Raw genomic sequence first — 18372 nt, forward strand, 5'->3', positions numbered from 1 at the left:
ACTGCCGGCAGCGAAACTGCTGCAGTGGGAGCAGGTCTCCTGACCTCCCCCACGATCTCCGGCAGCGAAACTGCTGCAGTGGGAGCAGGTCTCCTGACCTCCCCCACGATCTCCGGCAGCGAAACTGCTGCTGGGGTTGGTGGTCTCCAGACCTCCTCCCCCTTCTTCGTGGCCGGCAGCTCCCCTTTCTGGGGCTCCGGCCACCGTACTCCCTGCGGAGGTACGGGCAGCAGAGGCAGCTCCTGCTCCTCTGCTCCGGGCGGTGGCGGAGGCAGAGGCAGCTCCAGCTCCTCTGCTCCTGGTGGTGGTGGAGGCAGAGGTAGCTCCAGCCCCTCTGCTCCTGGCGGTGGTGGAGGCAGAGGCAGCTCCAGCTCCTCTGCTCCTGGCGGTGGTGGAGGCAGAGGCAGCTCCAGCTCCTCTGCTCCTGGCGGTGGTGGAACCAGCAGGTATTCACCCTCTGCTGGTGGAGGTGGGAGGGCCAGCAGTCCTCCCACTGCGGTGAAGGTGGAACCAGCAGGTATTCACCCTCTGCTGGTGGAGGTGGGAGGGGCAAGCAGTCCTCCCACTGCGGTGGAGGTGGAACCAGCAGGCATTCACCCTCTGCTGGTGGAGGTGGGACCAGCAGGTATTCACCCTCTGCTGGCAGCTTGGGTCCTAGGGCTGTGGAAGCCCCGACTTCCCTCTCTTCGGGCTGTGGACGCACCGACTCCTCCCTTTTGGGCTGTGGACGCCCGACTCCTCCCTGTTGGGCTGTGGACGCCCCGACTCCTCCCTGTTGGGCTGTGGACGCACCGACTCCTCCCTGTTGGGCTGTGGACGCACCGACTCCTCCCTTTTGGGCTGTGGACGTTCGGGCTCCTCCCACTCAGGCGTAGGACGTTCGGGCTCCTCCCACTCAGGCGTAGGACGTTCGGGCTCCTCCCACTCAGGCGTAGGACGTTCGGGCTCCTCCCACTCAGGCGTAGGACGTTCGGGCTCCTCCCGCTTGGGCTGTGGACGCTCAGGCTCCTCCCGCTTGGGCTGTGGAGGCAAAACCAGCAGGCATTCTTCCTCTGCTGGTGGAGACGGGGACAGCAGGCATTCTTCCTCTGCTGGTGGACCTGCTACCTGGGCTGCTGTTCCACTTATAACTGCCTCCAGGTAGCTGAGGACCAACCCCACACCTTCCTCCCAGGTGCTTACGGTCTGTTCCCTCGCATAAGCCTCCCATCGTTCCCTATCCATAAACTCCAGGAACTGGACGACTACTGGGATAGACTGGGCCTCCAGCCCAGCATTTTCCAGCATCCAGTCCCGCACTTTGATCGCGTCTTCTGCCATTTTTCCTTTTTTTTTTTTTTTTTTTTTTTTTGGTGGAGCTGAGCGAATGGTTTCGCTCAGCATTTAATAAAACAGCACAGAAAATAAAAGGTTTGAACAATGGAATACAAAACAGGACACGGCACTTGCGCCAAAATAAATAGACAAACAAAACGGACTACACAGACAAACGGTGCAGGACAGACAGACGAACACGGTGAGAACAAACACTTATATTTACGATCTTTACTGCTAATTACTCCTTTCTCTCTCACCCGTTCTCCACTCTCTAAACACCTAACCACGAGTGACTAAAAATGTGCCTATTTATACTGTTGTGCTGGGATTCAATTACTAATTAATTATTCACTTGAATCCCAGCACGTGAATTAATTCTGTGCAACCCCGTGCTCACATATTACATTTAACCAGCACGTGAAGTGATTTGTGCTCTCCTCGTGCCTAAATACAAATCTACACTTTTTAAATATACGTGAAACACAGACCCGTTTATATCCCGTGTACCAATGACTATACACCAACATTAACACACGCACGCAACATACAAATGCACACAGGGACGGGGCACATTGCCACAATCACATAACACCGTATATATTTTTATGAATTTTATCAAGGTCAGAAAATAGGTACAGTATAAAAGTAGAAAAGAAGATTAATATCAAAATAGCATAAATCAGTTCATTATGTTTCAGCAATCACTAATATTCAGATAACACTAATATTCAGACTTCAGTGAATTCTAATTAATAAAATGTTACAAACTAGTAATTCATTATTCATCAATCTATTGTTAAATTGTATTTCCTACAATTAGAATTCACGGCACACAAATGTAACACCCATTTCACTTGTTCTTATTTATTCTAGTACCTTTTACTCAATTTCTTAGATCACTATATGATTCTCACGCTATGCTTGTTAAATCACTCATTAAATTCTTACTTCAGCCCCTTTTGTTAATAAACAACATATAAAACACCCTTTTATATTTCACACATATCAACCTTACTGTAAATATGCATGTATTACATTCCCCAGCTATATTTTCTATAACTCTTTTCTATTAGTTCAATGGAGAAGACTGTGTTATTCTGCAGAGCTGATCCGAAGTCTGCTGTCCCTATCAGGTCTTTGTTGATGAGAAATCCTCTCCAGAGTGCTGTCCCTATCGGGTCTCTTCGCATTGAGGTGTCCAACTCGGCAGGACACACAGACCATAATTAATTCATCAATCATTAACTGTCCCTTTCTTTAATGGTGATCCAGGTTAATAAGGTTTCTTTTTAAGTCCTTTGAACAATATTTGGGTTTACTTCCAAGCTGGTTGAATTACTGGGGTGTTTTAGCTGGATGTTATTGAAGCTGTTGTTTCCAAGTTCTCTATGTGCTCCTCTTTCTCTTTCTGACCAGCAATCTCACTAAAACAAAAAGACAGCTCTTTCGTAACCTTGGGTTTGTTTTTCAAATTACACACATATCTTATTGCTTCAAGATTGGGGACCCAAACAAGTTGGAATTTGAGGGAGTCGCCCAGTTAAGCAGAGCGCCCTGTGTCTTATCTATTATCAATGTTTTGATACAATGTAAAGGTGCTGTTGCAATTAAAAAGATGTGTAACCCTTTTAGCTACTCTTACAGTCCTACAGATCACGCAACCATCATCAGTTATAATGTAAAACTTATAAGAAAGTCATGTAGGCAACCATTTCAACTTGCAGGCATGTGTAATGTAGGCGAGTGTCTTTATAGAAATAAGCGCCAGCACCATCTAGTGCACGGAATATGTTACGGCAGGTAATTGAATGGGGCTTACTTCTACAGTATAGAGTATGAAGAGCACCCAGCCTAATCCCAGGACTAAATGAGTGCTGAAGATGAGAGGCTGAGGCAACTCAATCTATTTAGCCTGGAAATGACAGGGAGATTTGAGCAGTTTTTTAAATCCCAAAAGGGACCAACAGCCCAGTGGCAATGTCAAAGTGGGGACAAATTCAAAAGGGAAGGAAGCCCTTTCCTTTTCACACAGAGAGTGCTGGGTGTGTGGAATGGGTAGCCATGCCATGTTGAATCACTGAGATGATTGAAGACCCAAGTGCTGGGGTGTAAAAATATAAAAGTGTGTCTTTGCCAATCTTTTCTACACTCCTGTAGATGTTTCCAATTGCATTGGGCTATAATCAGATAAACTCTTGATTTATACACAGATTCCTCCCCTCTCAGATACTGTGTGGTTATTACATGAGGCCTCTGTGTGATTATTACATGAGGCCTCTCTGTGATTATTACATGAGGTTCCCCTGTGTGTGATTATTACATGAGGTTCCCCTGTGTGTGAATATTACATGAGGCCTCTCTGTGTGTGAATATTACATGAGGTTCCCCTGTGTGTGATTATTACATGAGGTTCCCCTGTGTGATTATTACATGAGGCCTCTCTGTGTGTGATTATTACATGAGGCCTCTCTGTGTGTGAATATTACATGAGGTTCCCCTGTGTGTGATTATTACATGAGGTTCCCCTGTGTGATTATTACATGAGGCCTCTCTGTGTGTGATTATTACATGAGGCCTCTCTGTGTGTGAATATTACATGAGGTTCCCCTGTGTGTGATTATTACATGAGGTTCCCCTGTGTGATTATTACATGAGGCCTCTCTGTGTGTGATTATTACATGAGGCCTCTCTGTGTGATTATTACATGAGGCCTCTCTGTGTGATTATTACATGAGGTCCCCCTGTGTGTGCTCATTGCTTCTCATAACACAGCACATGACTGAGATCTCTTCAGCGTGGGTTTGCTGCTCTTGCCCTGCTGTGCTGGTGCTCTGAGGAGTGGTAGGGCTGCTCTCTCTCTGGAGGTCACTTTGTATTGGTCTCTGCTGTTCTGCAGTGGGTTGTACTGGGGTCGGATTCTCTTGGGGCTGATGAATCTCTCCTTGATGATGTACCCCAGGTGTGAGACTGCAATGAACCCCTCTGAAGTGGCTACTATCCTGGGAACTGAAGCGTAGACATACTGCACTGCCAGCAGGCTCCCTGAAACAACACAAACACTGCATCAGAGAGGCAGACACAACCCCCTCCAACAAGTACTGGGACATATATATAGACAAGGGGGGTATAGTGGTCCTTTAAAAAGACTGGTAATGAAATATCCCCTACAGGCCCAGAACGACTGGGAGTGAGTATATTATTGACCATTTATCCTCACTCAGACCCCTTAATTTCTAAATATCTTGGTATTCCTGAATAGTTAATAGTCTCCTCTTTAAAAATACGCTAAGGATTTTAATGAGCAATCCGTCTCACAAGTTCAGTGGTACCCTCAATATGATTCATTTACTAACTGCTGAATGACTGGGTGAGTATTCGTTCTTTGTTTTACCCCAGAAAAATGTTTTTCCTGGGTGGAGATTTCCAAGACTGGTACAATATTCAATGCAGTGCTGTCCCTGGCAGTCCTGAGCCAGAAACCTATTTTTGAGGGTAAAATGAAGAGAAAATCTCATAGCCAGTGTGACAGGGTACACACCACCCCTGTGTGTATTGTATGGTGTTGTATTATTATTATTATTTAAATATATTGTTTACATGTGTAAAAACACATTATTTTATTGTTAATTGTTTTGCAGCATAGATGGGGTTAAACTTGGGCAGCAGTGTGGAGTAGTGGTTAGGGCTCTGGTCTCTTGACCGGAGGGTCGTGGGTTCAATCCCAGGTGGGGGGTCACTGCTGCTGTACCCTTGAGCAAGGTACTTTACCTAGATTGCTTCAGTAAAAACCCAACTGTATAAATGGGGAATTGTATGTAAAAATAATGTGATATCTTGTAACAATTGTAAGTCGCCCTGGATAAGGGCGTCTGCTAAGAAATAAATAATAATAATAATAATAAACTTCCCCATCCCTGCTAAACTCGTGTAGAATGTGTCCGTCTCCAGATTGATTAATTTATTACTAATTTGGAGATGGTCACATGTATATATACCTGCAGCTTTGGCTGATCAAGGTTGGTGTGTTCAGATACGGAACGGGAGTCTTGGGTAGGAGTGAAACCTAAAGTAAACAATTGCTACGCGTGCTGGGTAGAAACCAGCACGATGTATGTTCCGTATCTGTATTGTCAGTTTATTTTGGCCACTGTGCCGTTTTGTTTGTTCAGTGTTTTGTTTAAACCTTTTATTTATTATTATTAAACGCGCAGCAGCGCTTACATATCCCAGTGCTGTCTGAGTGTCATTCCGCACTGGTAAGTGGATCATATTTGGGGACCACATATTTTTAAAGAGGAGACGATTATCTAGTCTGAATGAGTATGAAGGCACTATCCCAGTGCGTTAGCTCTGTATCACCATGTCAAGTGAAGAGTGCTGTTCAGTTTTGCCTGCTGAGTTTCTAACACAGAACATGTGTTGCCAGCTTGACCAGTTTATAATATTAGCAGCAGTAGGTGCAGCAGCGAGTTTGCAGTACAAGCTCCCCTCACAGAGATGTGTAATGACATCATATTTACCGTTCCCAGTGTGCCACACTTTAATGGACCTATCATGGGATCCAGTGTAAACATACTGATCATCCTGAGAGAACGCAGCGCAGAGAATCCCCTCGAAAAAGAAGCTCTGCAAACACAAAACAGGAATCAATGGGACAGTAATTCATATTATACTATGTACGGCTAATGTGTTAATAATACTGACATCAGCGTAAGACCCATGCTTAATTCTCGACTGCAGAGCCTGCTCTTTACTTGAATGGTAAGATGTTCAAACCGTATGGTTTGCCCTTCCATTCGATTAAATGGGGGCCAGGTCATTGCATTGCCTATCTTGTATTTCATCTCATTCCTTGCATTGCCTACCTTATATTTCATCTCATGATCCAGCAGGCCCAGTTTTAAGTTCCACAGTCTTTGTATTGAATCCTGAGAGCCTACAAGCGCATGGATTTCCTGGTTACTGATGGCTATGCAAGTGATCTGACTGGAGTGGGCCTGAAGAGGAACTGCATTCGAGTCCTTTAGGAAAGACACCTCACCATTCTCCAAGCCACAGAGAAGACTGCAGTCTGACAGCACCGCGATACTGGACACAGTGTGCTGAGGGGCGGCTAGTTTGTGAATAGGCCCTGGAATTACTGGGTAATCCTTTCCAGGGTTGAAATCAAATACAAGTATAGTGTCCTCGTACGCCACAGCTAGCCTGTCCTCCAGTTTGCTGAGCCCAATGCTGCACACCTTCTGGAGCGGTTCTGGTGGGGGAATGCACATCGCGTCATGTCTGAATTCCAGTGGATAGACCAGCACTGTTCCTGATCGCACTCCACAGAAGAGCAGCTTCTTCAGCTGAGCCACTTCCAGACAGCACACCTCTGCTGAGCAGTCAATCGTATCAACAGAAGAACCTGCCGTACAGAATTGGAACTGTTTTAATATATAGAACATAAGAACATTTACCAACCAGAGGAGGTCACTGGGCCCCTCCACGTTCGTCCAGTTCCTCGTGTCTGATTGATCTCAGATTTTTGTCAAGCTGGGTCCTAAAGGACCCAAGTAATTCTGTCAACATGTGAACATGTGGTTTCAAATGGATGGAAGTGCAGCTGCAATCTATTACTTATAAATGACATATTAAAACACTAATAAATTATTTAAAAAAACATTCACAGCACCAGAGATTATCAAATACGCATTCTTTTTTTTTTTTAAGTGACGACTAATGAACTAACCACCTATTTTTAGCTCAGCTATTTGACTCAGATGCTCTGGAAGCCCGGATCGCTCAGTTTACTGCAGCAAGCACATGTGTTCCCTGCATCCCACCGGTGTTGCACTCCCATTCGTTATATCAGCCTCACATGTGCAGTTTTGAAACAAACGCATGCTCTAGTAAACTTGTATTTTGAATTTAGAGAATCTGGTACTAGACTTGGTTAAGAAGGCTGCTTGCAAGCCATGCTTTCAGTTAGTGCTGCACTCGCTTGGGCACCTGGAGGGTGAGAGTGTCTCCACCCCTTCACTGGCTTCCTTCCTGTCCACCAGGTACTTCTCCTGTTGACTGACATGCTTTCAGCCAGTAACATGATCCAGAAGACACAGAAAGGATGAACTATTATGTATACAGTAGAGCCTGTCATGTCCGATCCTGTATACAGTAGAGCCTGTCATGTCCGATCCTGTCATATCCGATCCTGTATACAGTAGAGCCTGTCATATCTGATCCTGTCATATCCGATCCTGTATACAGTAGAGCCTGTCATATCTGATCCTGTCATATCCGATCCTGTCATATCCGATCCTGTATACAGTAGAGCCTGTCATATCTGATCCTGTCATATCCGATCCTGTCATATCCGATCCTGTATACAGTAGAGCCTGTCATATCCGATCCTGTCATATCTGATCCTGTCATATCCGATCCTGTATGAAGTAGAGCCTGTCATATCTGATCCTGTCATATCTGATCCTGTCATATCTGATCCTGTCATGTCCGATCCTGTCATATCCGATCCTGTATACAGTAGAGCCTGTCATGTCCGATCCTGTCATGTCCGATCCTGTATACAGTAGAGCCTGTCATGTCCGATCCTGTCATATCCGATCCTGTATACAGTAGAGCCTGTCATGTCCGATCCTGTCATATCCGATCCTGTATACAGTAGAGCCTGTCATGTCCGATCCTGTCATATCCGATCCTGTATACAGTAGAGCCTGTCATGTCCGATCCTGTCATATCCGATCCTGTATACAGTAGAGCCTGTCATGTCCGATCCTGTCATATCCGATCCTGTATACAGTAGAGCCTGTCATGTCCGATCCTGTCATATCCGATCCTGTATACAGTAGAGCCTGTCATGTCCGATCCTGTCATATCCGATCCTGTATACAGTAGAGCCTGTCATGTCCGATCCTGTCATATCCGATCCTGTATATAGTAGAGCCTGTCATGTCCGATCCTGTCATATCCGATCCTCTATACAGTAGATCCTGTCATACCCGATCCTGTCATATCCGATCCTGTCATATCCGATCCTGTATATAGTAGAGCCTGTCATATCCGATTCTGTCATATCTGATCCTGTCATATCCGATCCTGTATATAGTAGAGCCTGTCATATCCGATTCTGTCATATCTGATCCTGTCATATCCGATCCTGTAAGATACGATGCCCTCTATTAACTTGTGTTTCATTTGCACATGCTGCTACCAACTGAACGGTACTGATGGAAACTGATCAATGTACATTTTATTATGGGTCTAAAAACAAATACTGATCTTTACAGAACAGAATGGATTCAGTTGCAGATAAAGAAAAGAAAAGACGGTGCGTTTGTGAATTCAGTTTCCCTTTTTACATGCTGTCACTTCATGCAACTGCCCAGTTTAACCATGTTAAACAAAAGAAAACAAGAAAGCAAGGGATTGACAGAATTCTGTTAAAAAGCTGGAAGAAGATTTTATTTGCTGCCCTCCAAAGCCAGTGTGCTTGTGTGCGTGCTTTCATGTTGTTGATTCTGTCTCACGTTAACAGGCACGGTGCTCTTTGCACAGACTGAGAAAGCACGGCACAACTGCTTTTGGGAAATTACAAAATACGGTATTACAGTGCCTTGTTTCTCAAAATACTCACTGATTTACTTTGTGCAGTACTGTACTTTGTATAGCAAACTTGCAGGACTGTTCTTTGTATAGTACACGTGCAGGACTGCTCTTTGTATAGTACACGTGCAGGACTGTACTTTGTATAGTACACGTGCAGGACTGTACTTTGGTGTTTTCGACACACTGATGTGTCTGACATTGTTATTTATAAAGCCCTGACGTTAATAAAGCAACTACAATGTAGCATAGTGAGTCCCTCTGAGATCCGACGGACCCCTGGAAGCAATTCAATCAGATATGACGGGTTCTACTGCAGTCACATTGTTGATGCTGAATCACTTGTAGCCTTCAAAAGACCCTTTGACAAAGTTTGGAGATCAATCAGCTATTAGGAACCGGACGAGCACTGATGGTCCGAATTGCCTCCTCTCGTTTGTAATATAAAACACATGCTGTATGGATGTGTTGCTGCTGTATATACCCTCTCTTACCTTGCAGGTAGTCCCACACAATGACTTTCTTTCTGTCTCCGGGTTTCAGGAAGTACACATACTCCCCGTGGTGTGACACAGCAGTGAGCAGGCTGCAGGCGGGGACAGGGGCAGTGGTCTTGTTTCTCGGGTTGTAGTGAAGACGCCACAGCTTCAGGTAATAAGCATGTCTTGAAGCAGAGATGAGAGTATCCTCCACCAACACCAGTGCAGTGACCGAGACCCCCATCCCAGAGAACGAGTCCAGCAGCGCACCACTGGACAAACTCCACACCTGGGAATGATGGGAAGGGATATTAAAGTGCATGGAGCAGACAAAACCATTCTAGAAAATCATGCATTCTCATATGAAAAACACATTTTGCTAAAGATGAACTGGATTTTTAATAGTAATTTACCTGAAGCTGTAAGAGAAGATTATTTATTGAACGCCCCGAGCAGATACTTGATATCTGAGTGTGGAGCGAGAGGAGGCCCTTTAGCTAATCAATTCTATCTGAAGTCTCAGTGATGTGTCTAAGTGCTGACAGCTCTATCTCTTGCACTAACCCGTATCGCTTCGTTCTTTGAGCCGGTGATCAGAACTCCTTGTGTGGTGCCCACGGCTGCTGTCAGCACAGTGTCTTCATGCTCCAGGTCATTCACAAAGCACCTCTCCATCGCGGAGGGGTCTAACTGGAACACTGCAACACTCTTACCATGGCCTGCAGTGAAAGAATCAGAACCATTACAAAGAGTCCAGCCTGGATAAGAATCAGAACCATTACAAAGAGTCCTGCCTGGATAAGAATCAGAACCATTACAAAGAGTCCAGCCTGGATAAGAATCAGAACCATTACAAAGAGTCCAGCCTGGATAGGAATCAGAACCATTACAAAGAGTCCAGCCTGGATAAGAATCAGAACCATTACAAAGAGTCCAGCCTGGATAAGAATCAGAACCATTACAAAGAGTCCAGCCTGGATAAGAATCAGAACCATTACAAAGAGTCCAGCCTTGATAAGCCACAGATGGATTTCCTGTGTTTTAGTAAGAGGAGGAACTGATGTACGGTTAAACACTTTTAAAAACCATATTATTGCAATTCACATCATAAAATGAATTTCTAGGAAAGTTGTGTTCTTCGTCAGACCAACAGCACGTGGAATCAGGTTTTGGAAACCAACAGTTACTGTCCTAGTGCTGGGAGGGTCAGGGACGTTTCCAGTTCAGATATCCCCTCAAGATTCAGACAAGTATTGGAATATTCATTCATTTGCAAAACATGATCAAAGCCATTACATGTAACACTGCATTAAAGCTGAAAGAATCTGCATAAGTAAGAATACGTTGTGAAGGCCTTACTTCACCCACTGAATTAACTACAAAACAGAGGAGCCACACAGTTATGGTTAAAACACTTCTATCTTGACAACGTGTTTTTTGGGGGGAGTGGTTTATAAACCCTGCCATTGTAATGTCTTTGCAATAAACAAAGGGGCCATATACACATTTTCATACAATAATCACATTACTTTTATCTTGAATAAACTCCTCAAATAAAATAAATGTGAGAAAAAAGAGCATTGCCCACAAAAAAACAACAATATTCACTCACCCTTTTACTTCTCAAAATGAAAGAAAAGCGAGGCGCGTTTTGGAGTGACGTACCTGATCTGTATCACATTGCTGACAGAAACTGACCTGATAGACTCGAATCCCAATTGATCTGTATCACATTGCTGATTTAGGTAGAGATCACTATGTGGCAGCTTGTGTGCACAATTGCAACACACATTGTGATACGTATGTCTCATTTCTATCAGTTGTGTCATTTCTGTAGACGTTTCTACAATGTTGTGTACCTGCACAAAGGACTGTCTCGTCTTCAGAAACAACAAGAAATGAAATAGAAGAAGCAACTTTCTGAGCATCAAACCTGCCATCTGTAGAAATCTGCAGAGAAGAAAAACAAAGACAGCAGTTACTGTTGGTAAGCTGTAAACTCAGATACATGGAAGTGAAGTGTGTTTAGAAGGGATTGTAAGAAGCACTTTTTACACAGTTAGAAATACATGGAACGACCCAATGACTATAAGTTCTAATAATGTGAAGTTGCACTGCATATACCAGGAGTACTGATCCATCGCTGAACCCGGCTGCTAGTCTCCTGTGTGTTCTCAGTGGAAGGGTGCATGTGGGCACGGCTCTTCCCAGGTCACAGAGCTTGGAGGTCATTCCTAACCGGCCTGTGCCTCTGTCCCACAGTGTGAGCAGGCCTCCTTCAGCAAGGGCTATGCCAGGCTCATCGCCCCCGGGGATCACAGTGAACACAGCGCTCTCTGAGTCAATGCAGAAGAGCAGAGAGCCCGTCTCCAGCTGCCAGGCATTCAACTGAGAGGACAAATGTTACCAATCAATTAATCTGTATGTCTTACTCGTGATAAACCGCCTCGAAGCGCTTTACAGATACAAATAACAAAAATGAATATACAAAACAATTTCGAGAAATAATAAAAGATAAGATGATAAAACACCCCTTTAAATTACATACATTAAAATCATTTGAAAAAGTCATTGAAATTCTTACTTTAAAAAGCAGTGACAAAAATAAGTAGTATAAAAAATGTAAATAAGTACTATAAAATAGGATGATATATTTTCCCTTTAAAATACATATGCTGAATTATAAAAATGGGGGTTTAATCTTATTTTAAATGCAGCGAGAGATGGAGCCTCCCTTACAAATCATGGCAGATCAATGTTAGCTCTATTATGGGAGATATTTATTGACCTGTATATATAGAATAATCAAGCGCTCGTTAATGAGGGATGGTTTACATGCAGACTGCATTAGTGAACCCCTTTTATTACTGTCTTCTGAAAGGACAGATGTTATGACCCCAGTGGGGGCTGATCCAGCGCAGCACAGAGTGGAATGTCAGTAACGAGAGAGAGACATGCTGTGTTTGAACTGAATCATGGCACATCAGTGCATCTAATTCAATTGTGATGCAGGAATCATCCGGGCCTGCAGTGAACTGCCTGGCTATCATCAGTCGTTTGGAAGTATAACTGAGGCTGAGGGTGCATTTACATGGCTTGGGTTGGAATATGCTGCTGCTGCTGCTGCGTAATGAAAGGTTATCTGGGCTCTGGTTGAGTGAAACAACAGCATTGTACTGTACGAGTTCTCACTCTGAAAACCTGTCAGTCACTGGAACAGCAGAGGGAACTCTGAAAACCTGTCAGTCACTGGAACAGCAGAGGGAACTCTGAAAACCTGTCAGTCACTGGAACAGCAGAGGGAACTCTGACAACCTGTCAGTCACTGGAACAGCAGAGGGAACTCTGAAAACCTGTCAGTCACTGGAACAGCAGAGGGAACTCTGAAAACCTGTCAGTCACTTGAACAGCAGAGGGAACTCTGAAAACCTGTCAGTCACTGGAACAGCAGAGGGAACTCTGAAAACCTGTCAGTCACTGGAACAGAAGTCTGGCCAACAAGAGAATCTTCTGGGAGTTTGAGTTCTTTTAAAAGTGAACATTTAGAATTTTCAGGTTCTTTTACAAGAACCTTTCAACATGGATTGCATAACCAGAAGTACAGCTTTGATAAGAGTATAAAAAGCATTCACATTTGTTGTACACTAACAGCTCTGAAAAAGAATAGCACAGCTGAAATGGCTCTCATTCGTTCTACTGTCTTCTGTTCTACTGACCAGTGAGAGTGGAGGCGGTACCTGAGCGCTGGTCCCGGAGTATATGATGCCCCTCTCCTCCTCCACGTGAAGCAGGGCACAGTTCTGGGGGCCGCGAGGCCCCTCCTCGATGCAGTGAAGCTGCTTCCCCGTCACCAGGCTCCATACACGCAGAGTTTGATCATAGGAGCTGGACACACAGCGAGTGCCCTTTCCAATCACCCTGACACACTGCACCTCCGCTGCAGGACCACAAACACACGACACACAACAGAGCACTGTGGGGTTTACTCCATTATTAAAGAGGGCTTCCACAATACAGCACTGTGGGGTTTACTCCATTATTAAAGAGGGCTTCCACAATACAGCACTGTGGGGTTTACTCCATTATTAAAGAGGGCTTCCACAATACAGCACTGTGGGGTTTACTCCATTATTAAAGAGGGCTTCCACAATACAGCACTGTGGGGTTTACTCCATTATTAAAGAGGGCTTCCACAATACAGCACTGTGGGGTTTACTCCATTATTAAAGAGGGCTTCCACAATACAGCACTGTGGGGTTTACTCCATTATTAAAGAGGGCTTCCACAATACAGCACTGTGGGGTTTACTCCATTATTAAAGAGGGCTTCCACAATACAGCACTGTGGGGTTTACTCCATTATTAAAGAGGGCTTCCACAATACAGCACTGTGGGGTTTACTCCATTATTAAAGAGGGCTTCCACAATACAGCACTGTGGGGTTTACTCCATTATTAAAGAGGGCTTCCACAATACAGCACTGTGGGGTTTACTCCATTATTAAAGAGGGCTTCCACAATACAGCACTGTGGGGTTTACTCCATTATTAAAGAGGGCTTCCACAATACAGCACTGTGGGGTTTACTCCATTATTAAAGAGGGCTTCCACAATACAGCACTGTGGGGTTTACTCCATTATTAAAGAGGGCTTCCACAATACAGCACTGTGGGGTTTACTCCATTATTAAAGAGGGCTTCCACAATACAGCACTGTGGGGTTTACTCCATTATTAAAGAGGGTTAGCAAGATCTATTTAAAATCTGCAAGCCTGAAGGCACATGTGAGTCAGTGTCGACTGAGTTCAATTACCATCACTAACTTTTAAAACACTCAAAGTGCTACATTTACAAATACTAACCTTTTAAATTCAATGACAAATGTTTCAATAGAATATATCCAGAAAGGTGAAGGATTCTGGCTAAGTTTCATTTTTTTACAAAAATACAAATTTTGTATACTTGCTCCACTGATAAAATTGTATTATACTCTAACGATCTAAAATCCTATACAGGATTCATAATTCGCACAACATTGTCAGAGCATCGCGAAAACTGGAGGGTACGTTTGATATACAGGCCTGCCATGCATACAGATGTATCTGCGCAGATCCTCACAGGGGATTATATCAGAGTCTCACCCGTGTGTCCGGTCAGGGTGTGGATCACTTCAGTGTCGTTCACATTCCACACAATCATTCTGCCGTCCTCCGCTCCGACCAGCAGCAGCCTGGACTGTGAGCACAGCTCCAGCACTGTGATACCTGAGGGACAAGCACAGCACTGAGGAGAGTGTCTCCCACAGCTAGCAGGGTGCGCAGCAGCGTTTAAAACCTCTTCCTTACTACTCTGCATTACCCAGAAACACTATGTGAATGAGAAAGTTCTGTTTTCAGACATTATCCAAACTGAAGGCTGAACACTAAGGGACTTGGTAGAAAGTGGTTATGCTGACAAGTTTTAAGAAAGTGATTTTCAAAGACTAGGTTCTTACCCCTGTAAGTTTTTAGGCAGACCTTCATGAAAGGGAGGATACCCAAGTCTTCAGTTATTGGAAGTGACCTTTTATTTATGTTATTTTCAAAGTTAATAAAACACACCAAGATTGCAAATCTGAATTCGTGGACAAAAGACAACAAGCTATATGTTTATCACATCTGGACTTTAGGAAGAGCCTACATTAGTAGACTGAGACCAAAGATGAACTAATGAAAACATGACCTACACAAGTATCCAGAAAGTCCATTGAATACCAATCGATGGAAAATAATTTCCGTATCTTTTAAAAGTCAACTAGAAACTAATATTCCTCTCACCCTGCCCCCGATCAGTATTTGTTATTTTCCTGCAGGGACTGGGACGTGTTTTGGGATCTTTAGACCCCGAGAGTATAGGAGCGTGTCAGCCGGACCTCTCTGTCTAGTGAGAGCAGCACACGCTGTAATTATGGCATCTTTTTCTTTTCAACAGTGTTTTCTTTTGCATTTTTGTATTTGTTTATTTTACACTATGGTGTATTGTCGCCCAGTCCTTACCATTGTTGATGCTGGCCATCGCTTTGTGTGCTGCTGAATTAATCTTGAGTGTCTGAGTGGTGTTTTCAAGCCCCATTGTCCTGCCTGTCTGTCCCACACCCCGTATCACAGGGAAACACTCAGAGCATACGCCTGGGCACAGTGCCAATGAAAACGTTGCTGTACCTTTATTAAATCCAGTCAGGGTGGTCTTTAATGGCCCGCCGGGGGGCTGAAAGAATCCCGACAGGGGGATGAAGGTGGGGTTGGGAGAGGTGCTGAGAAAGTCACTGCACTGCGAGCACAGAGACCCAATCAGAGAGTATGAGTCCGCAAAGAAGTGGAGTCTGGCAAGAAGCTCGGTGTGCAGCAGACAGCTATCTGCACAACAGAACATACAACAACACACGTAACAGGATAACAAGCTCCACTCCACTGACCTGAACAGCAACGGATTAAACAAATACTGAGTTACAGACTGAACTAAAGAGAATACAGCATGGGGAAGCATAGGGAAGCATTGTAGAGCTCAGAGAGGCATGGTAAAACATAGGCAAGCATTGTAAAGCACGGAGAGGTGTGGTAAAGCATAGGGAAGCATTGTAGAGCACAGAGGTGTGGTAAAGCATTGTAGAGCACAGAGAGGCGTGGTAAAACATTGTAGAGCACAGAGAGGTATGGTAAAGCATAGGGAAGCATTGTAAAGCACAGAGAGGCATGGTAAAGCATAGGGAAGCATTGTAAAGCACAGAGAGGCATGGTAAAGCATTGTAGAGCACAGAGAGGCATGGTAAAGCACTGTAGAGCACATAGAGGCGTGGTAAAGCATAGGGAAGCATTGTAGAGCACAGAGAGGCATGGTAAAGCATTGTAAAGCACAGCGAGGTATGGTAAAGCATTGTAGAGCACAGAGAGGCGTGGTAAAGCATAGGGAAGAATTGTAGAGCACAGAGAGGCGTGGTAAAGCATAGGGAAGCATTGTAGAGCACAGAGAGGCGTGGTAAAGCATAGGGAAGCATTGTAGAGCACAGAGAGGTATGGTAAAGCATTGTAGAGCACAGAGAGGCATGGTAAAGCATAGGGAAGCATTGTAAAGCACAGAGAGGCATGGTAAAGCATTGTAGAGCACAGAGAGGCGTGGTAAAGCATTGTAAAGCACAGAGAGGCATGGTAAAGCATTGTAAAGCACAGAGAGGTATGGTAAAGCATTGTAGAGCACAGAGAGGCGTGGTAAAGCATTGTAGAGCACAGAGAGGCATGGTAAAGCATTGTAAAGCACAGAGAGGTATGGTAAAGCATTGTAGAGCACAGAGAGGCGTGGTAAAGCATAGGGAAGCATTGTAGAGCACAGAGAGGCATGGTAAAGCATTGTAGAGCACAGAGAGGCATGGTAAAGCATTGTAAAGCACAGAGAGGCGTGGTAAAGCATTGTAGAGCACACAGAGGCGTGGTAAAGCATAGGGAAGCATTGTAGAGCACAGAGAGGTATGGTAAAGCATTGTAGAGCACAGAGAGGCATGGTAAAGCATTGTAGAGCACAGAGAGGCATGGTAAAGCATAGGGAAGCATTGTAAAGCACAGAGAGGTATGGTAAAGCATTGTAAAGCACAGAGAGGCATGGTAAAGCATTGTAGAGCACAGAGAGGCGTGGTAAAGCATTGTAAAGCACAGAGAGGCATGGTAAAGCATTGTAAAGCACAGAGAGGTATGGTAAAGCATTGTAGAGCACAGAGAGGCGTGGTAAAGCATTGTAGAGCACAGAGAGGCATGGTAAAGCATTGTAAAGCACAGAGAGGTATGGTAAAGCATTGTAGAGCACAGAGAGGCGTGGTAAAGCACAGAGAGGCATGGTAAAGCATTGTAGAGCACAGAGAGGCATGGTAAAGCATTGTAAAGGCACAGAGAGGCGTGGTAAAGCATTGTAGAGCACACAGGCGTGGTAAAGCATAGGGAAGCATTGTAGAGCACAGAGAGGCATGGTAAAACATTGTAGAGCACAGAGAGGCGTGGTAAAGCATTGTAAAGCACAGAGAGGTATGGTAAAGCATTGTAGAGCACAGAGAGGCATGGTAAAACATTGTAGAGCACAGAGAGGCGTGGTAAAGCATTGTAAAGCACAGAGAGGTATGGTAAAGCATTGTAGAGCACAGAGAGGCATGGTAAAACATTGTAGAGCACAGAGAGGCGTGGTAAAGCATTGTAAAGCACAGAGAGGTATGGTAAAGCATTGTAGAGCACAGAGAGGCATGGTAAAGCATTGTAAAGCACAGAGAGGCGTGGTAAAGAATTGTAAAGCACATAGAGGCGTGGTAAAGCATACTGAACAACATGGCAAACCAGAGTAAATGGCAATGCATAGTATAACCATGGAAAAAGCTCTGCAAAATTACTGTGCAAAATGACTATGGTAAACCTAAAAACACTTAGCCTCGATTTTGGACACTTTTTAAATAGTTTTTGAAAATAAACAAATATTTAAACTCAATACATTTTTTGGGTAAATGAAGAAAATGTACAAATGCAGTTAAATTGATCTGAGTTTTCCACTCACCCATTTGTCCCTCGATGAAATCCATGGTTGGTTTGAAAAGGAGAAATGCATCTCGCACAAGCCGCACTTCAGGACAGTCAATATGCTCAGCGCACATGCACAGGTCTTCAATGACACTCCTTATTCCACAGGCTTGAGTCTTACAAACAAGCCAGTCCATATTACCTGAGAGAAGGGGAAGAAAGAGCTAGTGATCCCAATGATCTAGAGGTAGCTGGCTAACGTGAGGATGCAGATATGTTTCTGAGAAGAAGTGTTTTGGTGCAGGTCTGAAAACCAGTTTTCTTAACGGATGTATTGCTCTTGTTTAGAGCTCTTTGTATATCATGTTCTGGTTCAGTTCTCACATCCTAGTGACTCTTTGGAAAGTTTAAAGGATCCCTGTGGCCTCAGCAGAGCTCTTAAACATGTCT

At 44.4% G+C, this 18372-nt stretch overlaps 1 protein-coding gene across 1 annotated transcript in view; it reads right to left on the reverse strand.

Annotated features, from left to right (window-relative positions):
* Positions 1–1319: 1319 nt before the first annotated feature.
* The window catches only part of LOC117428895 (NACHT domain- and WD repeat-containing protein 1), a 37321-nt gene continuing 20268 nt past the window's right edge, over positions 1320–18372 (reverse strand). Inside the window, exons 11-21 of the mRNA XM_059014996.1 lie at positions 17960–18124; positions 15595–15789; positions 14536–14658; positions 13136–13335; positions 11523–11786; positions 11258–11348; positions 9963–10117; positions 9414–9687; positions 6183–6724; positions 5838–5943; positions 1320–4359 (exon numbers count right to left, since the gene is read on the reverse strand). Coding sequence (XP_058870979.1) covers positions 4079–4359; positions 5838–5943; positions 6183–6724; positions 9414–9687; positions 9963–10117; positions 11258–11348; positions 11523–11786; positions 13136–13335; positions 14536–14658; positions 15595–15789; positions 17960–18124 — 2396 coding nt within the window. The 3' untranslated portion in view covers positions 1320–4078. The remainder of the gene's footprint in view (positions 4360–5837; positions 5944–6182; positions 6725–9413; positions 9688–9962; positions 10118–11257; positions 11349–11522; positions 11787–13135; positions 13336–14535; positions 14659–15594; positions 15790–17959; positions 18125–18372) is intronic.

Source organism: Acipenser ruthenus, chromosome 49 (genome assembly GCF_902713425.1).
Source record: "Acipenser ruthenus chromosome 49, fAciRut3.2 maternal haplotype, whole genome shotgun sequence".
NCBI lineage: Eukaryota > Metazoa > Chordata > Actinopteri > Acipenseriformes > Acipenseridae > Acipenser > Acipenser ruthenus.